At 37.4% G+C, this 25,212-nt stretch overlaps 1 protein-coding gene across 2 annotated transcripts in view; it reads right to left on the bottom strand.

Moving 5' to 3' along the window:
• Positions 1-4,669: 4,669 nt before the first annotated feature.
• SEH1L (SEH1 like nucleoporin) overlaps positions 4,670-25,212 on the bottom strand; it is a 33,947-nt gene continuing 13,404 nt past the window's right edge. The window contains exons 4-9 of one of the 2 annotated variants that reach the window (XM_047090284.1): positions 23,119-23,330; positions 15,182-15,280; positions 10,405-10,545; positions 9,517-9,674; positions 8,054-8,204; positions 4,670-5,340 (exon numbers count right to left, since the gene is read on the bottom strand). In XM_047090284.1, coding sequence (XP_046946240.1) covers positions 5,145-5,340; positions 8,054-8,204; positions 9,517-9,674; positions 10,405-10,545; positions 15,182-15,280; positions 23,119-23,330 — 957 coding nt within the window. In that variant the 3' untranslated portion in view covers positions 4,670-5,144. Of the gene's footprint in view, positions 6,984-8,053; positions 8,205-9,516; positions 9,675-10,404; positions 10,546-15,181; positions 15,281-23,118; positions 23,331-25,212 lie in introns of both variants that reach the window. The other variant, XM_047090283.1, reaches the window with a different exon arrangement.

The following is a 25,212-nucleotide window of genomic DNA, read 5'->3' on the forward strand; positions in this document are numbered from 1 at the left end:
GCCCTCAGGTTTACGTCCGTTCGCGGCACGAGCCACGGGGCGGGGACTCAGAGCCGGCCTAGGATTGGACGGCGAGAAGGGACGGGGCGAGCAAGAGGCCGGTGATTGGACGAGTACAACTAGTCCCTGAATTTGAAGCGAGGCTGCCGCGCGCCACAGGTCCGGAGGAGTGGAGTGTTGCGAAAGGCTCACCGCCCCGCGCAAGTCCTTCCCGCTATAGCTGAAGCGAAAGCAACGCGATGAAAGCCTTGGCCAACTTGGGGGGAAAAAAAAGCTTACCGTATGGAGTCTGGGACCCCAAAACACCATCACTCACCTTACACTCAAAGCAGTATTTCTGGTGAACAAATTAGCTAATACTACCTTGAGTTCAGTACTGTTGTCACTTTTGGTCTTTACAAGATCAGATGCAGATCTTTTCTATCACTGCTTGGCAGACGCTGAAATGTGTCGTGATTTGCCTTATGTTATACACTGCAATAAAGCTTCATTACGAAATCATGTCTCAGGATCCAAGCTTCACGATAGTTCGCTACATCTAATCGCCAAAGAGGGTTAGTAAGGATGGTCCGGAGTGGAAAGAGGGGAGATAAAATTCCTCCCTAATTCCCACGTTTTCCTGTTCTCCTTAGGGCCACACTGACTTCTGCTTAGCCCAGTGCTTTAACTACCACTTTACTGAACCCATAGAGGTAATTCAATTTCATGCCTTTCACTTTCCTTTACCTCAAAATTTCTTCCATAGTCTAAGAAAGAGTCCTGCTTTTCCAAAGCTAACTCTTTAACTTCATTCATGCAACAGTTAATGTTTAAGATGCACCAGCACACTTGGGAGTAGAGAATGAAAAACACAAAATTGAGTTTTAACAATCCTTACTCCTAATTTTAGCCTGTTGGGGAATGACACGTTTCTTTGATCACTTTACTTTTCTACGTCCTCTAAAATACTGCTCAACTAACATTCCCGTATACCTTCTCTACCGGTTCCTTTCTACCTTTAGAAATGCTGCCCCTCTCCACCCAAAACCAAAACCAAAACCAAAACCAACTCACCTGTTGCTGGATTGTGTTTTATCACCTTAAGACCATTCTGTCTCTCCCACCTTTAAACTGCCTCCACTTTCACACCTTAATGTCATTTATCCCATACTTATTTTATCAGAACTAGCCTCCTGTCAAACTCAATTGATGTCTCTGCAATTCTCCTGGCATTTTTCTTGAAACCTTCAAGCCTTGGCATTTCCAAACTGTAATTACCCCTATTCTACCCTTGTCCACACTCAATGAACAAAGATAAGTGGAGGAAATTTTCTGAATCCTGAAAAATAAACCTATTAGCTTTAGAGCTGAAAGGATGCTACTTGAGTGTGTAATGAGCCATCCTTGTTTCACAAAGTAGCTGAACTGTCTACACCATGATCACATAACTGGAGGTGAACTATTGGAATGTATGTCTATTCATTTACCCTACACCCCTTGTACCCAACTCCATAAATGTCCTTTTCCTCCATAAAAATCAAGCGATCAAGCTCTCCCAACACCCAGCAACCTAGTGAGACTCTAGTGACAAGGATCTGTAATCCAAAGTATCTGCAAGCAAGAGAGAGAACACACTTATGCCAGATAACCTAAATCTCATCCTGGCTCTCACTTCCTAGCTGTGCAGCCTTGGGCAAATAGCTCTAATCTGCCTATTTCTTCACCTGTAAAATGGGGATAATTAGAGCACTTCCCTCAGAGGTTTGTTCTAAGGATTAATAAATTCACATAAAGTATCTGGAAGAGCACTGGCACATGGAAGTACTCAAAAAACATTAGTGTTATCCAACCTTACTTGCCAACTGAAAAGGAGGCATAAAACTCCCAGTAAATTTCAAATCTTCTTAGACATTGGGTAGAGCTTGCAGAAGTCCCGGGCTAGAGATGAATGCCTCCCAGGGAATGAGACGTGACATCTACCCAGTTAAGAAAAGGCAGTCATCTCCCATAGATCCCCTTTACCAACTGCTTTAAGTGACAAACCTCAGCCACGGATATCCGAAGCCGCCTACAATGTTACCACAAAGTTTGATTCTAGATTAATCTCCCACCAGCTCCCCCAAATAAACCTTACATCAGACTAATATCCTGTTGCCCGAACACAGCCCTGTCATCTTTCATCTCTGGGCCATCACCTTGGAAATCCTACCCTCCTCTGCTTCAACTACCCCATCTGTTGAAATCCCACATTGCTTCCAAACCTGGCCAGCTCAAATAAATCACTTTGTGTTTCAACATTTATAATGAAACTGAATCCTCACTACCTTCTGTAAATTCTGTAAATACCTTCTCTATTTTTTACATACCCCAGTGTTTTATAGCACAGTATCTTGCACACAGAAGATGTTCAATATTCACTAAATTGGATAATCTCACTTCATTATCCCATTCTAACCCTAAGCACCTCTACAATGATTAAAATCTCAAAGGTGTCGATTATTAATTCTGAGCTAGATTCAGTCTTAAGTGAGACCCCTTGCTTTGAACCTAAACAAACCAACAAGTCTAAAACAAGTCCTTTAACAGAAGACCTCTGAGATTTAGAAAAGACTTTTCTTCATACATTGGAATGCTAAAATGCTAACTTGACAGACAAAAGATTTTAATGATTAGTCACAAGAAAGTTCAAATGTTCCTTAAGTTAAAATTAATCTCTTATCAGTTCTTTATCCTTTGCAGGTTAAGAAGCATCAAATGTATGAGGCTACTCATAGGAAAGATGCCTTTGAAAATTAGGTTATAAATTATATGATTTTAACAATTACATATGTGATTGAGACACATATGAAATACTTTTCAAATTACATTCTTCTCAAGTACTAAAGAGACTTAAATACTTGGTAATTCTTGAGAAAACTGAACCAAAACAAACATTACTAGTTCTATAGTTTTAATCATTTTACCATAATTATTGTCAAGTACTTTCTGATTTCAAATTTTAAAAGTAGCATTAAAATAACGTGCAATTACAGCAAAGGAAACAACCAACAAAACTAAAAGGCAACCAACAGAATGGGAAAAGATATTTGCAAATGACATATTGGACAAAGGACTAGTATCCAAAATCTATAAAGAGCTCACCAAACTCCACACCTGAAAAACAAATAACCCAGTGAAGAAATGGGCAGAAAACATGAATAGACACTTCTCTAAAGAAGACATCCGGATGGCCAACAGGCACATGAAAAGGTGCTCAACGTCGCTCCTCATCAGGGAAATACAAATCAAAACCACACTCAGATATCACCTCACGCCAGTCAGAGTGGCCAAAATGAACAAATCAGGAGACTATGGATGCTGGAGAGGATGTGGAGAAACGGGAACCCTCTTGCACTGTTGGTGGGAATGCAAATTGGTGCAGCTGCTCTGGAAAGCAGTGTGGAGGTTCCTCAAAAAATTAAAAATAGACCTACCCTATGACCCAGCAATAGCACTGCTAGGAATTTACCCAAGGGATACAGGAGTACTGATGCATAGGGGCACTTGTACCCCAATGTTTATAGCAGCACTCTCAACAATAGCCAAATTATGGAAAGAGCCTAAATGTCCATCAAGTGATGAATGGATAAAGAAATTGTGGTTTATATACACAATGGAGTACTACATGGCAATGAGAAAGAACGAAATATGGCCCTTTGTAGCAACGTGGATGGAACTGGAGAGTGTGATGCTAAGTGAAATAAGCCATACAGAGAAAGACAGATACCATATGTTTTCACTCTTAGGTGGATCCTGAGAAACTTAACAGAAACCCATGGGGGAGGGGAAGGGAAAAAAAAAAAAAAAAGGAGGTTAGAGTGGGAGAGAGCCAAAACATAAGAGACTCTTAAAAACTGAGAACTGAGGGTTGATGGGGGGTGGGAAGGAGGGGAGGGTGGGTGATGGGTATTGAGGAGGGCACCTTTTGGAATGAGCACTGGGTGTTGTATGGAAACCAGTTTGACAATAAATTTCATATATTGAAAAAAATAATAATAAAAAAATAAAATAAAATAATGTGCAATTAGATTGGAAGTCAACATCTGTCAGTTTTAGGTGTTAGTCTACATACTAACTTCCTACCTTTTTAAATAAATGTCATGCTTACCTCCAATTTTTTGATTGTTTGGATTTTTTTTTCAACATTGTATAAGGAGATATAAGCTTTACCGTCTAACAAATAGAATATAGTTGACCCTTAAACAACGCAGGGGTTAGATGGTGCCAATGTGCCCACAGTCAAAAATCTGACTCTAACCTTGGACTACTTAATAGCCTACTGTTGACTAGAAGCTTTATCAGTAACATAAGCAGTCAATTACCACCTATTTTGTATGTTATACATGTAAAGTAAGCTAGAGAAAAAAAATGCTATTAAGAAAATCATAAGGAAGAGAAACTTCATTTACAGTACCATGCTGCATTTACTGAAAAAAATCTATGTATAAGTGGATGAGTGCAGTTCAAACCCATGTTGTTCAAGGGCCAGCTGTTCATTCTGTTTTCATAAGGCAACAGATTCATATCTTTTAAAATATATTTTATTAAATAATCTACTTGGAAAATAATTACAAAAGCTTTAAACAGTAATTCCAAGTAGTAAAAGGCAATTTCCTTTCAAAAAAAAAAAAAAAAAAACCAGAGTCCATTATTATGTTTTGCTGCTTTATACACAGGAATGATTTATTTTACAAACTAGTCAGATCCAACATTAGCCTGTAAATTTTAAAACATTTCTTAATATGTCTCAAAGGCAAAGTGAACTCTATGATATGCTTTCACATTAACCAGAATGACAAACCATAAGAAAATTAACACCATAACAGTTCAAGATAAAACGAATAGGCACTTTGAAAGTGAAATCAGCTACTGTAAATCTCATAGTTCACGTTACTTGTACTTATCGCATTTCATCAAAGGTTATCAACCAGTGAGGCAAATGTTCCTTTGATGCAGAAGCACAAACACATTTAGGTTCCAAACACTGTGTTCTGGTTGTAATACATGCAAGACGGACCCTAACTTAGAAAAATCTTCTGAAAGAAAATGAAGAAAAACAAAAAGCAGCCAGGAATGAAAGCATTTACAAGCACTTGAATAAGGCCTTTAAGTGTTAAATCAGTGTTTTAAACCCCTTCATTCTCAGGTAAGGGATTAAGAGGCCGAGAGAGAGATCGTCTGCGAGGGTGAGGATACTGGAGGTTGGCAGTGTCAGCATCGCAAGAGTGCTCTACCAGAGGAGGAGGAGGAGGAGGAAGGAGCTGGGCATAACTGGACCATCTCGATCCAGCCCGTGGGGAATCCAGAGGGGGAAAGAAATACCTGAAACAATGAAGACAGGAACAAAACACCAAAACAAAACAAAAACAACAGAAAAAAAAAAAAAGAAAAAAAAAACAGAAGAAAAAGAGAAAAGTAGTAAATACAAAGAGAACCAAAGAGGAGAAAACACATGCTGGAAAAAAAAAGCTTTAGTATATTCATGCCAAAACTAACAGAACATAATCGCAAAAATCAAGACCCTTACTCAAATCAAGCTTGCTTAAGCAAGTATAGAAACTTGAAAGAAAGAAATACAATCTGTTAAACTTAAAATGTTAAAAAAAATTATCAGTATGAATGTTACAAAAAAAGACATTTTATAATTTAAAACATTTTCTAATCTTTCAGAAACATATTTGATGCGATCCTGGAAATTTACAAATCTAATAAGCTTTTTATTTTAAGCAATGCTTCGTTTGTAGTAGCAGCAGGCACATGTTTTGTAGTGCATACAGGACACTGAGAACCAATCCAAATATACTTTCACAAAGTATGGCCAGCTATTGCAATATACTTCTGAAGAAATACAATCTTTGAAAACACTTAGCTGCTTTTCTGCAAAAACTTTAAATAGTACAAAATTTTGATAAGTAAAAGAGCTCAAAGAATATGTCCTATTGTTATTCTTCTGCCATTTTATAACTTACCCGTAATACTTAAGCACATTAGCAAACAAAGACTTATAGCTTTGTCATCAAGGTCAAAGTTCTAAAGAATATGAACTAAATGAAGCAGCCAACTAAATTAAAATCCTGAGGCTTGGAATGTGGAGGTTAATGTGCATGCACAATTTCAGCAAATTTTTAACTGCTCCTCTTAAGTATGTTTCCAAATTTTGACTTGAAGGAAAACTTAAGCCATGGAATTACACCATAAAAAATATACAAGCACATATTAGAAACATTTAGCTCTTTAGTGAATATGAATTGAAAACTTACAAAGATGTTTTCATTTTACTACCATATTATAAATGAAGCAATACCATATGTTTAATTTGGCCACAAACTGTACAGTCAAATTACTTTCATTTCACTACTACTTCTCTCACTCCTTTACTAATATTTTTTAAATATTACAAAGAAATGACAGAGTTGTATTAAATAATATCACGTATAAGCCAATTCTACAAAAGGTAATAAACAGATTAGCACTCAAAACAATCTTTATGAAAAATATTTATTCAATCTTCAAATTAAAATTATAAAAATTCATCATTTTCACTGTTTTAGAAAACAAAAGAAATAAGCCTATATTCTCCAAATGGAATAAAGTGGTATTTTCCCTCCTCCCAACTACTTACAAGGATAGTAACAATCCTTTTAATTTTAAACCCATGTTAGTTTCGGGAACATTTCAAAAAATTGTTTTGGTGACAATGTCTCAACAAAAAGCCTCTCCATTTATATTTCAAAAGTTTCAAATAGTGTCAATAAACTGGCTAGTACAAAAAAAAAATGATATACACGGTATTTTTAAAGGCCTTTTGGATTGCGTTTAGTAGTAAGCAGGCTGCTGGTGTATCTTGGGAGAGGTCAAACGGCGCTGGGGAGGGGGAAAAGGAGCTCGCTTTCCATTCCTGTGTGCATGCAACAAGCAGCAAAACAGCAAAGTTACTCCAGTTAGCTGGTACTCAGCTGTGCTTTCTGTTAAAGGACATAATACAAATGGAGAAGGGAAAATGCATCACAGATCTAACACACACGGTTATTGGCACAATAAGAATACAGATCAAAACTTCAAAGCTCTTTACAAAAGAATATACACAGTACAGGCAGCAATCAAAAATCAGATTTTTGTTTTTTAATTAACAGTAGTATCCTTTGTTTCATGAAATCATTTTTATAATCTGATCTCTTCTGTGGTAACCTGAAATTGTTTACATGCAAATACTTAAATCTCAGAATCAAACAGGACTTTTTAAATAAAAATTTAACATTATAAAAATAGTTGAAGAAATTTTAAATAGAATTCTAAGATGACAACAGAATAACCACAGGACAGTTTGTTAATAAGGACCATGCTTTGAAGTTTCCTGAATCGTATTCCAAATTATTCACAAAGGCATATTAAAATAAGCTGATCTTAAAAATTCACATATTTGAAATCTGAATATGAAAACAAAGGATGACTCTTCAGATCACACTGTTTGTCAAGATAAACAAGAATCTAAAATATATGAAAAATTCTAAAAATCAAGAAATCACAATTTACCATTTTCTCTTACAATCCATTAAAGGTTTAAACACACCCACACACACACCCAACACCCACAAAACACATTTAACTCACTCTCATCTACAAAGGCTTAATGTATTTTATTGAAAATTTCAGCTTGACCTAATTCAAAGGCTACACTACTACCACTAACATACCAATGCTCATCTAGGACTAAAATCCTCAGCATTATCCCAGATTTGCTCTTCATCTTACTTGAGAAGCAAAGTAAAATCTTTAAGTTATAAACATTTCTGACGGACCACTAAATTTCAGAATATAATTTAGTTTGTTTAATGGCTTAACAATCTACCTAATAAATATTATGACTATGTAAGCTAAATACAGAGCTAACAAAGTGAATTGTTTCTAGTATTATAATTGTGTATGAATTTCTTTATTCAATCTTAAAATCCATGAAATTACACACCTTTAGTCTGGCTATCAGAATGATTTTAAAAAGGAGATAATTTCTAGTTTTCCCACAAAAACAGCCTACCTGCCAGAAGAAGATCCATTTAATGAATTTTGAAGATTTGGGATATTTGAACCTAGGGAAGGATTTGAGTTTCCCTGCTGAGAATTCCCAGTGACAGGGCTCCCATTACCTTTCAAAATACCAGTACACTTCCAATTGTCCATATAATTAGCTGAAAGGAAAATGGTCAAATACATTAACATGGCTAATAGCTTTGTTCAAGGACACAAATCTGTGTTCAAATTCTTAAACTACAATGAAAAAAAACAAAACAGGACTACATATCTCTCAAGATAAATGTTTAAGACATTTTTTAAATGAAATACGTATCTCAATTTTACCAATTATTTTTTAAAGTTTTAGAAAAATTACTAATTTAAAAAACAAAGTTTCTACCATTTCCTTTCAAGACAAATATTAACAGAGACAATTCTCTAAGCTACCACATTAACTTTAATATCAAAATAAATTCTTCATTTCATGATAATGAATTTCGATTACTTGTATATGTAGGGTTATGGAGCTGTCTTCTTGGTTATGCAAGTGTAAGTCATGTGGGTACTTAATGTCCTCAGAGACGGACCCCTTTGGGGTTTGAGTGGCTAACCCAACATGGCCTAATTCTTCTAACACAAAATAGGTCACTGGAGACCCTTAGCCCAGGAAACCCAAGTTAGGGATCCTGCTGGAGTGAAGTCAGTGTTCCTGACTAAAGACCAGGAGCAAGAAAGAGAAGCAAAGCCCTTGACAGCAAATGATACTGAGGAAAGGGAGGTCTGGGCTGGTTCTGCCACAGCCTAAAACTGACCATGGGAGACTCAGCCAAATTGCATTTTGAGAAACAGTAACTACTCAGGGTACATGAGCTAAGCTATAGGTTATATGGGATGCCACTGACTAGAGTGGGACAAGGACCAAGGACACCTCCACCCAGTAGATAAACGTCCATGGAAAAATGTAGACCATGCTACAGCAACCACAGCTAGCATCGAGTTACTAGACCGAATTCTCACTCAGCATGCCATTTACAAGAAACTTTCAGAATCAGTGGCCAGAAGATTCTTGAACTTTCGAGAGCTGCAGAGAAGAAGTGGAGGTGATACTGGATTTTCTCCTATTAAGGACTGGTTAGCTAGAGCAATTATTTAATAAGAGATGTCTATACCCCTATCCTGTGTTTGTAGAGCAGTCACACAAGTTACACACATAGCAAACGGTACCTTTTGGAGATACTGCATATTCTGTTACAATTACTTTTAGTTTTAAAAGGAGATCCACATGGAAACTTAAAAAACAATTCAAGTGTCATTAACTGCCATGAACTAGGTAAACTGATGGAGGTTCAAAATAACACAAATATAAGACATTAATTTGAAAATAACTGTAGAAAGATCATTTTTTCCAAAATATTTCCGAGTTTACATTTCTAAATGAAAATTCTTAAGTAGCAACATAGAGCAACAATCCTTTCATTAAAACCTTACCTTTCCATAATCTTACACAGCCATCATCTCCTGAAGATGCTAACACTGTTCCTGTTATATTCCAACTCACTCGCCAGACCTGGGAATTATGATTATCAAACTGAGCCACTATATGGATTTCAAATTTTGTTGGTCCACCAGAGGAGGTAAGTTCTTTCCTATTAATAAAAAGATTTTCCTGAGAAATGCTGAGAAAAGATTTTACACACATTGTTCTAAATAAAAAAAAATACATACACTTACCATATTATTTTATAATTATGTTCATGTCTAAAACTACCACGTTCCCTCCCATACTCCCCCACCTTAACTCATTGAGAGCTGGGCCATGTCACTTTCATTTGATTCTCCAGCACCTGGCACAATCCTACCACATAAAAATTATCCAGTGATTATTTCATGGAAGAAAGGAACAACAAAAGAGGCTTTATTCACCCAAACACAGTTGAGGAATAAAATACATAACAATTAATTTTAAAAGGAAAGCAGTAGGAAGGGAAGAATAGAAGGGGGGAAGGAAGAAAAAAAGGAACTGAAATTCACAATTCCAAAATTAAAGCCTGAATAAAGACATTCACAAGAATGTCTGAGCTAATTTAATTGTCCCTAAGTTACCTGACACCTCGCATTTGTTCAAACATTTACACAGTACCAATTATATTCAGAGGATCCAATTCATCATAGTAGCCTAAACAAAATGCAATTAAGAAAACATAAATCTCCTATCTTTATTCAATTCCCCATCCCCAAAACTCATATATTTATATATACAATGTTCATTGAAGAATCCATTCTTCAGATCACAGTTGCCTCTTCATTCTCTTCCACAAATGAAAATAATCATGAGTTAAGAGCATTTTTAAATTAGTAATTGCTTCAAAACCTCACCTCACAGGCTTTAATGTAAAAATTCTCACATCTTTGGTTGCTATGGCTAGAATGTGGAAAGACCTTCCCAAGTTTGGAGCAAAGGCAATATCATGGACAGGATCTGTGACTGTCATGAGGGTTTCAGCTTTTGCATATTTCCTAATAAAAAAACAATTTATGTTAAAATTTTCAGAAATTAAAATTTTTAAAAATCCACACATTTTTTACATTGTTCACAATGAAACAGTGTTTACCTCTGCAGTATATATATATAGTATGACCAAGGCCTAACCCCCAGAAACTGAATGTGACCTAATTTAGAAAAAGGGTCTTTGTGTATACAACTAAGGATCTCAGGACAAGATCATCCTGGACCATCCTTATAAAAGACAGAAAAGGAGATCCAGAGAAGAAAGCCATGTGAAAACAGGGAGAGATTGGAATTATGCAGCCAGACACCAAGGACCTCCTGAAGCCACTAGAAGCCTTAAGAGACAAGGAAGAATTGTGGAAGCAGCATGGTGCTGACCACACTTTGACTTTAGATTTCTGGCCTCGAGAACTGTGAGAACAAATTGTTTTGTTTGTAGTGATTTATTATGGCAGCCCTGGAAAATTAATATAAAGCCCCCAGGTTTTGTTCTTTGATTTTGTAAGTTTAGCTTAGAACAGTTTAACAAAACTAATTAGAATGAGATGCTGGGGCACCTGGGTGGCTCAGTCAGTTAACTTGCGGACTCTTAATCTCAGCTCAGGTCATGATCTCGCAGTTCGTGAGACTGAGCCCCACATTGGGCTCTGCACGGATAATGAGAAGCCTGCTTAGGATTATTTCTCCTCTCTCTCTGCCCCTCCCCTGCTTGCCCACATTCTCTCTCTCTCAAAATAAATAAACTTAAAAAAAAAAAAAAAAAGGATGAGATGCTGATTTATTAGCCATTAATATCTATTTTCAAGAAAAGGGTAATTGAATTTCCTAAGTATTTGAGTATAAATGGGAAAATGAATTTGATAACAGGAGGAACTGAGTTCTTCTAGTGGTAATAAAGGGCACTATACTGAAATCTGTTTATCCTTACAATTCTATTTCTACATGTGCAAACGGAGAAGATAATGAAGGAGACAACAGATAAAAATTTTCTATTATGTTTTTCTCCATTGTAAGTTCAATATCAGGGACAGAAATGAAGCACATAACCCTGTATATAACAGAGGGAGTTAGAGAGAGGTACCTCTCTTACCTTTTCACTACCCTCCTCTAATATACTGGTGTTCCCAACAAATCTATGCTTGGCCTTCTTTTCATGCCAACATTTTCCCCAAATGTCTCCAAGCTAGCACATGCCTCAAGGCTCCTTGACCTCGTCTTCCCCTACATAATCATCCTGAGTAATCTAATCCACACCCTTGCTGCTTCTACTGTCTGGTCATAACTCCTGTGTTGGATCCTAGACAAGTCATTTTACTTTGTTGATCAGTTTCTTCATTCATAAAATGGTGATAATATAAAAGCTACCTACCCTCCTCATAAGGTGATTGTTAGAATTCAAATTTCATAATGTATGTGAAAATTCCATATAACCTGTATAAATATAGGCACTTGTACTATTATCTAGACTAGGTCTGTCTTAATATTTTCATTCACCAATAGAAATAAATATATCCAATACTGGTAAATTTGACAAATGTTTTCTATTTGTTACTACTATTACTATTACTTACAGAAAGCTCAGTTAGGTATTCATAATTGGATGCTACATACTCCACTATCACATAGCCTCCACGTAACATGTTCAATCTGTATAACAACTTTGAACAACTCTTACTTCAAAGAAACAGACAAGGACCATCCCCAAAATGGCTGATCTTAAAAGGTCTGGTAACTTCCTAAGTCAATCCCACATACACTCACACACAGACACAGTTACCTTCCCAGTGCCACTTCCTGGCCATTCTAAATGCAGAAAATGCCTGGCACTTGCTGTCTACTCCCTTGCAGCTAAAGCACAGTAAGTGACCCAATTCTGGTCAGTGGGACCCAATGAAAAAGCTTGCTAAGGTGCTTCGAGAAAACTTTTTCTTCTCTCCCTCATACAAAAAGATACATAAAAGCCAATGCCCTTCTTTGTATCTGCATGTGAAACCTGGAAATGCTCTTGTGATCCTAAGAGGGAGCTGTCACCAACACACTAAGGATGACTAAGGAAAATACCAAAAACTCTGATGTCATCACTGCACCAAGTGAGCCACTTAACCCCAGAACTGTTCCACTGCCAGGCTCCTTGTTACAGGAGCAAATACAGGGAATCCAGCCCCTAATCTAGATTTATTCTGCTAAGAGACTTATACACAACTTTGGATTATCTTTATCACTGAATTCTTTTAAGTTTTAGGTACTTTCTATCTGCCCTGTATATTCTTTCAGAATTAACTTGCAAGTTATTTATCCCTTTACTCAAATATTATTTATGAAGTAGTTTCATTCTCCTACGTTTTAGAAATGGTCCCACATTCAAAGTTTTAGATTTATGCCTCCAAATTCATTCTGTTCAGCTAAGGTTGAAAGAAATCACTTTAACAGTATTAACTCTTCATAAAGCCTCTTTTAAGAAGTGCTAGTGATGTGGTTCATAGCTTTAATAGCTTAAAAGGCTATGAAAGCCTCAAAAAGTTCTAAAGGAAGGTTCCTATATTCTAGAACTGTGCTGGCCAATACTCCAGTCACTAGCCACATGTGCCTATTTAAATTTAAATTAATAGGGGCGCCTGGGTGGCGCAGTCGGTTAAGCGTCCGACTTCAGCCAGGTCACGATCTCACGGTCCGTGAGTTCGAGCCCCACGTCAGGCTCTGGGCTGATGGCTCAGAGCCTGGAGCCTGTTTCCGATTCTGTGTCTCCCTCTCTCTCTGCCCCTCCCCCGTTCATGCTCTGTCTCTCTCTGTCCCAAAAATAAATAAACGTTGAAAAAAAAAATTAAAAAAAAAATTTAAATTAATAAAAATGAACAAATGCAGTTCTTCAGCTATAGTAGCCACATTCAAGCTTCAACAGTGGCATGTGGCTGGTGACCACTGCATTAGCTAGCACAAGTACGGGGCATTTGCATCAGTGCAGCAAGTTCTACTGGACAGCACTATTGTAAACAGTCTCTCTGAAGAAATCAAGAATCTGGGAAGTAGAGGGCTGGAGTAAGAACCCCTCAAAACTCCTAGTAACATTCTGAAATGCAGAGCCCACAGGAATTAAAATATACTGGTCCCACTACCAGCCACAGTCTCGCTATCCACGGTTTGTTACCCACAATCAAATTTACATCCAGAAGATGATGCCCCGAATTTACCGTCAGGTCAGCATGCCTACATCACTCACGTAGGCATTTTATCTCATCTCATCACATACGCATTTTATCGTCTCTCATGGTCACAGGAAGTGAATACAGCACAAAAAGATATTTGAAGAGAGAGGCTGCAATCACATAACTTTTATTACAGTGTATTGTTATAATTCTTCTATTTTATCACTAGCTATTGTTAATCTAATACTCTAACTTATAAACTTTATCGTAAGTATGTATGTATAGAAAAAAAACACAGATGACACAGAATTTGGTACTATTAGAGGTTTTAGGCAGCTACTAAGGGTCTTAGAACGTATCCCCTGTGGATAAGGGGGACAACTGTAGTTCTTTCTTCTCCTCCACTTCTGGCCCTACCCAGCATCTGACTCCTAGACCCATGTGCTTGTTACCTAGCACATGTGAAGCCTACCTGATCAACTGATGGGTGCTCTTTTCTCCTACAAGATCTGAGAACACCTCTGACACACAGCTTACAGCTCTCAGAAGTACTGCAGGTATCTCAACATGACCCAAAATAGATTTTACTTCACATGCTGCTATACTCTACCCAAATGTGTCCTGCTTCCAGATGTCCTTATTTTAAGAAATCACATACCACCCATTGAATTATTAAGCCAGAACCTTGAAAATCATCTCAACAGATCCCCCTTTCTTCACCTTCTAAATATAGTCATCAGATTCTATTGATACCATTTCTTAAATTATTCTCACTGTCCACTTCTCTCCATCCCCATTTGTCACTACTCTATGCCAAAGCCACTATAATCTCCCACCTGGACTGTTATAACAGCACCCAAGCACTGAATCCACTCATGTTGCCCTCTAAAATACTTTTCACACCTATGGAAGAGTTTAACTACCATCCAACCCTATTATTCCCCAACTTAAAACTCTTTCAATGGCTTCATATCACCCATAAAATCTAAACACAAAACACTAGGTCGGACAGATATAAGCCTTGCATATTTCTCACCTACTCCCTTTTGCCTATTACATTTCAACTACAATAAAAACATACTGGTTTTATCTTGTTCATGTACCTGATCACATGTAGTTTTCTCCATTTGGAATGTTTTCCCCTCTTTAACACTTTACTTTTCACTCATCCTGTAAGTCTTGTCTGGAGTGAACCTTCCTGGCCCCCTCTCCCAAGGTGTAGTAAGCCCTTAACATCCTGATTCTCCCAGTTGATAAAATTCATCACCATTTTTTACTATTTTTGTTTGTTTTCTCTGCAAGATGGTACATATTATGAAATCAGTCACCTTTTCCTCTATACCATTCAATTTTATATTATGGTAGCCTGGCACAGAACTTGACATAGCCTAGGAAATTAGTAAATACGTAATGAATGATGCATAATTCAGTGAATGAAGAAATAACATTTTAAAAAATCAAATGCAATTAAGAACAATAATTAAGACCAAATAGTACTAACCTGGTGTTTTCATTATATTCAAAAATCTGAACCTTGGCCATTGCATTTGGACTACTGTCATCACTTCCTACAGCTATCATGGGGGAATGAGCACGAGAGCTAGAAATGAAGAGTAAAAACTATTTTACATAAGTTAATATACATCTAATTCAAAGAATTAGAAAAACCTGGCATCAAGTAGCTCTACAACCCACATGTAAGTATGCCACTACTGTGACTAGATCCCCACCATGTATCTGACACAGTCACACCTTGGGAGGGTGTGTCCTTGAGAATGCTCAAGGTGGGGACAGATAATACCATCCTCTTGCCCCTCTTGCTGACAGAAAAGTAGCTCTTTTCCCAAAAGAAAAGGTTTCAAGCATTCAGTAGATTAAAAAAAAAAAAAAAAAAAAAGCCAAAAAAACAAACAAAAAATTAAAAAAAAAAAGGCGACAGCCAAGAGGTCTTGGAATTTTTCTTCCTGAAAGATTTGGTCATTCACTATGGAATAAAAAGCAACCCTACAGTGACCAGTTCATGACAAAAAGATTTTAAGTGCTTTGTACAAAAAGAAGAAACCCTGGGGACTCCTAGATGGCTCAGTAGGCTCAAGTCATGACCTCAAGGTTTGTAGGATAGAGCCCCACACGGGCCCTCTCTCTCAAAATAAATAAACTTAAAAATAAATAAATAAATAAATAAATAAATAAATAAATAAATAAATAAGAAATCCTGATAAAAGGAGAAAAAGTAGAAAAAGACCACACCTCAAGAAAACATGCTACCCACGTCATTCTCTTCTCTAGATTCATTTTTAAAAAGGCAAGAGAAGTAATAAGATAATGAACTCTACTGAAATAAACTCTAGGTTACATTATTTTCTTCATTTCTATACCTAATTACCTCAATATTGATTTCCTTTGCCTCCCTCACCCAAATTAAGTAATATCTCTGTCAACATTACCCCTTGTTTAACATCTGACCTTGACACTGTCATCTGCCAACTTCATAAAGGTGAAAACAGAATGTGGCAATTAAAAAAAAAGTAGATTGATCACCTACATCTCCTTCCCCTCCCTCCTAAGATTCCATGGAAATGATGAAAGAATAACACCATCATAATAGTCCTAGATATCAATGTGCCATCAGAAATCAAGAAATTTAAAGGAATTCCAGGAAGACAGGAAGCAGAAAGAAAGAAGACATGCAAGGGGGACAAGCAAAGAGCTCTATCAGTATCAGTAAGGAAGAAATTCCACAAACTCCAGCCTCCTCAATACATGCAAAGAACAGGAATGAGTAAGGGGGCAATCATGAAATGATTCATTTAAAGAACTGCAATCAGAAGACCCCTTAGCTGGCAGCTAACTAGGCTCTAGCTAAAGAGAGTCTGAGGAAGGATAAGTGAGATGATCAAAACTTAACAGGAAAGAGACCCTGAAATAAAACAGCACTCCAAAACTGGCAGGGAGAGGAACAGAAGGAACAAAACACATTAAGGTGCCCCATCCCAAAAGTCAAGTCCTCCTGACTTTGGCAATTTGGGGTACCCCAGCCTGTTTTCCTCAGTTCCCTTGGTCTATACTCCCTACAAGGAAATCCTGCCAACACACTCCACCTAAGATGAAACTAAGCCAACCCCTAAGTAAGAGAGTGAGCTACTAAGAAAACAGAGCACCTAGCAGAAGAAAAATACCAATACCTGTTTTCTCTACTAGGCATAATAGTCTTTTGTTCATAACTACAAATAGGTAAGACTAACACACAAGGAAAACAAAAAGCATGAAAATAAAGACCAAGATATACAAATGGATCTTTGAGAAAGTAGATATAGCTGATCCTCATTATTTGCAGGTTCTTTATTTATAAACTGGCCTACTTACTAAAATTTGTTTGTAACCCTCCCCCCCCCCAAATTCAATATTTGGGACTGTCGTGGTCACCCATGAACATGCCTGGAGCAGCTCTGCAAAAAATTTGAGTCATTTGACCCACGCAGTCCATAATGAGATCGAACAAGATAAGGTTCTGCTTTCTTATTTCAGCTCTCATGCTGAAAACAAGTGTTGCCTTCTATTCACCACCATGCTTTTCATATTTTTGTGCTTTGTGTTGGTGATTTCACTACTTAAAATGGCCCCCATGGGTAGTACTGAAGTGCAGTCTAGTTTCTATGCTTAGCAAGAAGACTATACAATGTGCCTCATGGAGAAAATACTGTGTTAGATAAGCTTTGTTAAGGCCTGAGTTTTAATGCTGTTGGCAGACTTCAATGTTAACGAACCAGCAACATATGCTTAAAAAGGTATCTTTAGGGGCGCCTGGGTGGCTCAGAGGGTTGAGCGCCTGACTTCGGCCCAGGTCATGATCTCACGTCCGTGAGTTCAAGCCCCGCGTCGGGCTCTGTGCTGACAGCTCGGAGCCTGGAGCCTGTTTCAGATTCTGTGTCTCCCTCTCTCTCTGACCCTCCCGCATTCATGCTCTGTCTCTCTCTGTCTCAAAAATAAATAAATGTTTAAAAAAAAAAAAATTAAAAAAAAAAGTATCTTTAAACACAAACACTCATAAAACAAGGTTAAGTATTTATCACTTGACAAAAATGTGATCAAAGGCTCATGGGAAACCAATCCTATATCTCTCAAAGGAGTGAAAGACACACTTGTCCCCTTAACTGCCTCCATTTGGACCTCAGTCTGTACTTTCTGATTTTTTTTTTTCCAACTTATCTCTTAACTCAGGCAAAAGACCCAGCCTGAAAAGCATCGTCTAATGAGAACCAAAACTATCCCCTCAGGCAGTAACAGCTGCCCTGCTGCATGCAGCAAGACCAAAGTGAATGACCTCAACACAGTGACTAACCTGACCTTTACTGCACAGCTAAACATACCCAATGACCTTTATCCCATATTTTCTTTATATAAACCTGAAGTATTTTCAGCATTTTGGAGACAGCCTTTGTGACACTAGTCCACTGTCTTCCCGGTGTGGGCCTCACTAATATAAATTACTCTGTTGTTCCATCACCACTCATTTCTCTGCCTCCGGATTTACTAGCAGCCAGTGGATGAACCTGTTCCATTTGAGAACCCTAAATTTACTATTATTTATAATGAAATAAAATTCAGAACTTCCTACCGTCAAAAGTCATCACAGTGTCAAAATGACAAACCACAAACTAGGAGAATACACATGCAACAGTGCTCTGGTTACAGGAGCAACAGTTCGGTTCATTTAGTGTTCACTGAGCTTTATAGAACATAACTATTGCAAATAAGGAGACCTACTGTAATTCAAGAAAGAAACACAAATTTTAAAAAATTTTAATTACAACCCTCAAAGAAATATCATATCCATGTAACAAAAACTGACTGGATACCCAGAGAACTAGCAGGAGATCTTGATGACAGAGTAGTAAATCTCCAAACCGTTTTAAAGAAATGGGAGAGTAAATCCAAGAATATTCAAAGATGAGTTCCGTAAAGGCAGAACAAAGACAACATAAGAAAATTATCAAAGAGGGGCGCCTGGGTGGCGCAGTCGGTTAAGCGGCCGACTTCAGCCAGGTCACGATCTCGCGGTCTGTGAGTTCGAGCCCCGCGTCAGGCTCTGGGCTGATGGCTCGGAGCCTGGAGCCTGTTTCCGATTCTGTGTCTCCCTCTCTCTCTGCCCCTCCCCCGTTCATGCTCTGTCTCTCTCTGTCCCAAAAATAAATAAACGTTGAAAAAAAAATTTTATAAAAAAAATAAATAAATAAATAAAAAAGAAAATTATCAAAGAATCGTAGGAAATTTTTAAAAAATCATAAGAAATTTCCAATTCAACAAGAATCTTCATTTTGAAAGGCACCACTAAATGTCAAGCAGGATGAATCAAAAAAGACCAACACCTAATAGTATATGTCTGGGTTTACTTCAAAATAATCCAGTTTTTTATCGGGGGAAGAGGGACAGTGGTAAGTCATATACAGATGAAAAAAAGACTAGCTTTGAGTTATTGCAGCTGGGTGATGAATACGTGAAGGGTCTGCCCATTGTATTATCATTTTTGGTAGATATGAAAATTTGCCTAATAAAAACTGTAAAAATAATACCTATAAACATCCTGGATACATTTTAGAATTCTGCTACCTCAAATCACACAAAGCAATTCCAGGAGGTATAATGACCTAAATGTGAAAAGCAAAACCAAACTCCATTCAGAATACACTTGAAAACCTTAAGGTGGTGACAAATCCCTCAAGTAAAATACAAAAAGCACTAGAACAATAAAGGAAAGACTGATACACGTGGTTACATTAAAACTCAGAACTCTCTAGGGGCTTCTGGGTGGCTCAGTCAGTTAAATGTTCAACTCCTGATGTCGGCTCAAGTCATGATCTCATGGTCATTGAGACAAAGCACTGCATCAGGCTACATGCTGAGCGCAGAGCCTGATTAAGATTCTCTTTCTCTCCCTCTGCTCCTCTCTCCCATTCACGCTCTCTCTCAAAAGAAAGAAGCCTCAAAAATTTATAATAATACAATAAAATTCAGAACTTCCTACTGTCAAAAGTCATCACAGTGTCAAAATGCCAAACCACAAACTAGGAGAATACACATGCAACAGAGCTCAAAGTAGTTAAGACAAAAATCCTGAAAACTTCCAGAAAGAACAGGCTACCTACAAAAGAACGAGCATTAGACTGACCTCAGACTTCTCATTAACACTTAAATTAAAAAGATTCTCAAGGACACTATCTTCAAAATTCTTACATTTTGAACTTAGAACTCTAAAACTAGCCAAACTACAATTAACCATGGGGTAAAATTAAGACGTTTTCTGGTATGTCAGAATTCAAAGAAGTTTGCCATCCATCCGTATGAAAAAAAATATACTTTAAGAGGTGTGTCAGTCACCAAAATTAAAAAAAAAAAAAATCTAAAGACAACATGTGATATGAAAATTGTGACAGCCAAGTATAACCCAGAAGACTCAAGAAAGAAAACAGAGCATCCATCAGAAGTTAACACCACAAGCTGCTCCAGCCACTCAGGAAAACAGTATGGAGGTTCCTCAAAAAACTAAAAATAGAACTACCCTACAACCCAGCAATTGCACTACTAGGCATTTATCCACAGGACACAGGGGAGCTGTTTCGAAGGGACATATGCACCCCCATGTTTATAGCAGCACTATCAACAATAGCCAAAGTATCGAAAGAGCCCAAATGTCCATCGATGGATGAATGGATAAAGAAGATGTGGTATATATATACAATGGAGTATTACTCGGCAATCAAAACGAATGAAATCTTACCATTTGCAACTACGTGGATGGAACTGGAGGGTATTATGCTAAGTGAAATTAGTCAGAGAAAGACAAAAATCATATGACTTCACTCATATGAGGACTTTAAGAGACAAAACAAATGAACATAAGGAAAGGGAAACAAAAATAATATAAAAACAGGGAGGGGGACAAAACAGGAAAGACTCATAAATATGGAGAACAAACTGAGGGTTACTGGAGGGTTTGTGGAAGGGGGGATGGGCTAAATGGGTAAGGGGCACTTAAGGAATCTACTCTTGAAATCACTGTTGCACTATATGCTAATTTGGATGTAAATTTTTAAAAATAAAAAGTAAAATCAGAAAAAAAAAAACAAAACAAAAGTTAACACCAGATATTCTGCATGAACAATAATTTTCAAGAAAAAGATTAGATTTGCATCTATAACGAATATTTACAGTCTAATAATGTAAATTTGGCTGTTAACTTTTAGAATCAACTTGTGGGGAAAGAAAAATACTTATATTGGCGTGCCTGGGTGGCTCTGTCAGTTAAGCGTCCGACTTCGGCTCAGGTCATGATCTCAACAGTTCGTGAGTTCAAGCCCTGAGTAGGGCTCTGTGCCAACAGCATAGAGCCTGGAGCCCACTTCTGTGTTCTCTCCCTCAGTCTCTGCGCCCCATGCCCCCCCCCACCCTTCACGATCTCTCTCAAAAATAAACATTAAAAAAAATTTTTTTTAAATATTTGTATATGTATTAAATTTTTACAGAATGTAAATATAAATGTTGTACATTTTACCAGTTTTATAAGCAACGTAACAAAACAGAAAGGTGAATGGAAGGTAGAAAAAAAATAAGCTAATTTCCTTTTTAAAAAAATGTGAGTCCATATACAATCTAAAAATTGATAAATCGCTCAGTAGAAAAATGGATATATATCATTTGAAATTATGATAATTACAAACATAATTAAAAAACCATCAACATTTCCACAAATAAGATCTCTATCGGGCACCTGGCTGGCTCAGTCTGTGGAACATGTGACTCTTGGTCTCAGGGTTGTTAAGTTTGAGCCCCACACTAGCTGTAGAAAAATAAAATCTTAAAAGAACAAAAAGGTATCAGGGGCACCTGGGTGGCTCAGTCAGTTAAGCATCCAACTTCAGCTCAGGTCGTGATCTCACAGCTCATGAATTCAAGACCCAAGTAGGGCTCTCTGCTGACAGCTCAGAGCCTGGAGCCTGCTTCAGATTCTGTATCTCCCTCTCTCTCTGCCCCATTCCCGCTCACACTCTGTCTCTCTCTCTCAAAAATAAAACATTAAAAAAAAAAAAGATATCTCTCTAGTCATACCTTGAGAAGTGGAAAGCTTTATAAATATGCTAAATGATAAATTCATCTTTCATACAGTGACTATAAATACTGTATAAAGCTAACATAGCAGAATCAAAGGCATAAGTAAATCATTTAAAAATATAATAGCAACTGGGGCACCTGGCTGGCTCAGTTGGTTGAGCAAGCAGCTCTTGATCTCAGGATTGGGGGTTTGAGCCTCATGCTGAGTGTAGAGATTACTTAAAAACAAAATCCTTAAAAAAATTTAAAAATTAAAAAAAATACAATAGCAACTATCAGAATTAAAATCTAAAATAAGAACTATTAGGGGCACGTAGCTCAGTCAGTAGGGCATCCGACTCTTGACCTCAGAGTTGGGAGTTCAAGCCCCACGCTGAGCATGGGGCCTACTTAAAAAATAAATAGATAAATAAATAAATAAATAAATAAATAAATAAATAAATAAAATCAGAACTACTAGCATTTTTAGAGGGTAGAGGAACTTTTTACTTTTCATTTTATACTCCTCTGTATTATTTGAAATTTTTTCTTTACCAAGTGATTCGTTTTTCTTTTAATTTTTAAAAATAGTGTAATTAAAACCAACTATGATCTAGTCAGAGTCATGCTCTATACAGCAATTAAAAAAATAAGGTAGGACTGGGGTGCCTGGGCAACTCAGTCTGTTAAGTGTCAGATTTTGGCTCAGGTCATGATCTCACAATTCACGAGTTCGAGCCCTACATCAGGCTCTGTGCTGACAGCTCAGAGCCTGGAGTGTGCTTCTGATTCCGTGTCTCCCTCTCTCTCTGCTCCTACCCCATTCATGCTCTGTCTTCCTCTAGCTCGCTCTCTCAAAAATAAAAAGTGAATAAACATTTAAAAAATTAATAAATAAATAAGGTAGGATTAATTATACTAATACATGGGAAAATGACACAATGCACTTGTAAATGAAAAAGGCAAATTTCAAGTAAGCAGAATGTATGCCTATATGTATCTGTGTGTTTTGGATCTACCTTTACATGATACGTGCATACTGGCATATATTTGTATGTTTATACACACATTAAATATTTCTTTGTATTTACATGGGAAAAGCCAGAAGGTACACACCAAAATATTTACAATGGTTGGCTTCTTCTGTGGAATAAAAATAGGGGACAAGAGACATGAAGGGTGCAGGGTAGATTAGGGAGAATTTTTATTCTACACAATTTTTTTTTTAATAATAAACATAACTACTTAAGAAAAACATTTTAAGGAAATTAAACCATCAAATGCTTAGTTTAAAAAATATGAAATTTGTTTTACTAGGATTACATTATCAGGTTTTCTGTGTAAGCTTACCTTGAAGGGTTCCAAGAAATACAACTACAGCTTAGCTTACATGAAATCTCATGCTGCAGAGACCACTGGCTGAGATTCATAACATCTGGTGCCTCATATATTCTTACTATACCATCTGCCGAACAGGTTGCTAACATAAGACCCATATGCTTAGGAGCAAATTTCACATCGGTAACGGATGTTCTGCTATCCACTAGAGTTGTCCTCTTAACCTGAAAAAAAAAAAAATTATTTATATACAAAATAAAGGATCGTACAGTGGAAAGAACATAGACTCTGAAATCACACTATTTTACTAGGTATGTAACCCTTGAAAAAGTTATTTAAAAATCACTTAGGCCTCAATTTCGTCCACAGCAAAATACCACATACACAGCCAGCAGTAAGAGTGACCTATAATTAATTATTGCCAGGGTGCCTGTGTGGCTCAGCCAGTTAAGTGTCCAACTTCAACTCAGGTCATGATTTCACAGTTCGTGAGTCTGAGCCCCGCATCAGACTCTGTGGTGACAGCTCAAAGCCTGGGGCCTGCTTCAAATTCTGTGTCTCCCTCTCTTTCTGCCCCTCCCCCATTCACGCTCGGTCTCTCTCTCCCTCAAAAATAAATAAACATTAAAAAAAAATTGGTGGGGGGGATGCCTAGGTGACTCAGTCAGTAAGCGTCTGACTTCAGCTCAGGTCATGATCTCACGGTTCATGGGTTCAAGACCTACCCTGGGCTTTGTCTTAACAGCCCAGGGCCTGGAGTCTGCCTTGGATGCTGTGTCTCCCTCTCTCTCTGCCCCTTCCCCACTCACACTCTCTCTCTCTGTCTCTCAAAAATAAACATTAAAAAAAAAAAATTAAAACAAAATTTTTTTAATGTATAAAAAGAATTTAATTATTCCCTTTAAGGTAGAAAAAAGTTGACCTTAGAAAGTCTAACTTTATTAAAAGTAGGTACTCTCCCTTAAGCAGACCAGTCACTGAACCAGAAAATGTTCAAATTTTCACATAGGTAGCTTTGTCTCACCAAGTATGCTGCAAGCAGTAAATTAAATGAATTAAGATTTTTTAACAGTAAGATGGAAGACCTGCAACTTCCATCTTTCAAGCATAAATGCCAGTTAGCCCTGTGTGGATCACCACTATCCACTTTTAAGAGAAGGCATTTACTAGAGACCAAGGGAATGGTACAAAGCTGGCATTGTGATAATTACAGAATTCCAATATGGTATGTACAAGCTACTTTCTAACATCTAGATTTCTGACAGACAATATCAACAAAATGGAGAAATCAGCACTTTAGTGTCTATGGTTACTAAAATACATCTTAAGGAGTCTCAATATTAAAAGAATATCACATAAACCCCAAAGATTGTATCTTTGCAAACTCTTGTCTACAAACACCACTGAATAACCAATACCAATACAACCGCTGAAATAGTGAATGATCAATGACTAAATACAATTTACACTTATATTACAATTTAACTAAATACAAATGAGTATACAGATATCCCCTGCTCTTCAAAGGTTTGTGTTATGCCACTTTGCTTTTGCAAAAGACCTAATTAGTACCTTTTCTCGCTAACCAAAAGAAATCTGAAGAGCATTTTTGCTTTTGCAAAAAGTGAAAACAGCTTTCAACATTGGTTTTGCAAGCCACTACTTGAAGCACACTACAATAGCACCACGAGCTCCTTCCTTGGGAACTACACAGTATCTCACCATCAAACTGACATAGCTTTGAACTGTCTTTGAGCATCTGTGCTTTATCTCAATTTATGATATGCATCCATTAGCAAAGTGTATTCTAAGGTATCAGAAAAGCCTAAGAAGGGGCGCCTGGGTGGCGCAGTCGGTTAAGCGTCTGACTTCAGCCAGGTCACGATCTCACGGTCCGTGAGTTCGAGCCCCGCGTCAGGCTCTGGGCTGATGGCTCAGAGCCTGGAGCCTGTTTCCGATTCTGTGTCTCCCTCTCTCTCTGCCCCTCCCCCGTTCATGCTCTGTCTCGCTCTGTCCCAAAAATAAATAAAAAACGTTGAAAAAAAAATTTTAAAAAGAAAAGCCTAAGAGAAGTAATTTTTTGGTTCTGGGAATGCTCAAAATTTT

This window comes from Lynx rufus, unplaced genomic scaffold (assembly GCF_022079265.1).
Source record: "Lynx rufus isolate CCGP_SWC_20201006 ecotype Redwood Valley unplaced genomic scaffold, mLynRuf1.p SCAF_29, whole genome shotgun sequence".
In the NCBI taxonomy this organism is placed as follows: domain Eukaryota; kingdom Metazoa; phylum Chordata; class Mammalia; order Carnivora; family Felidae; genus Lynx; species Lynx rufus.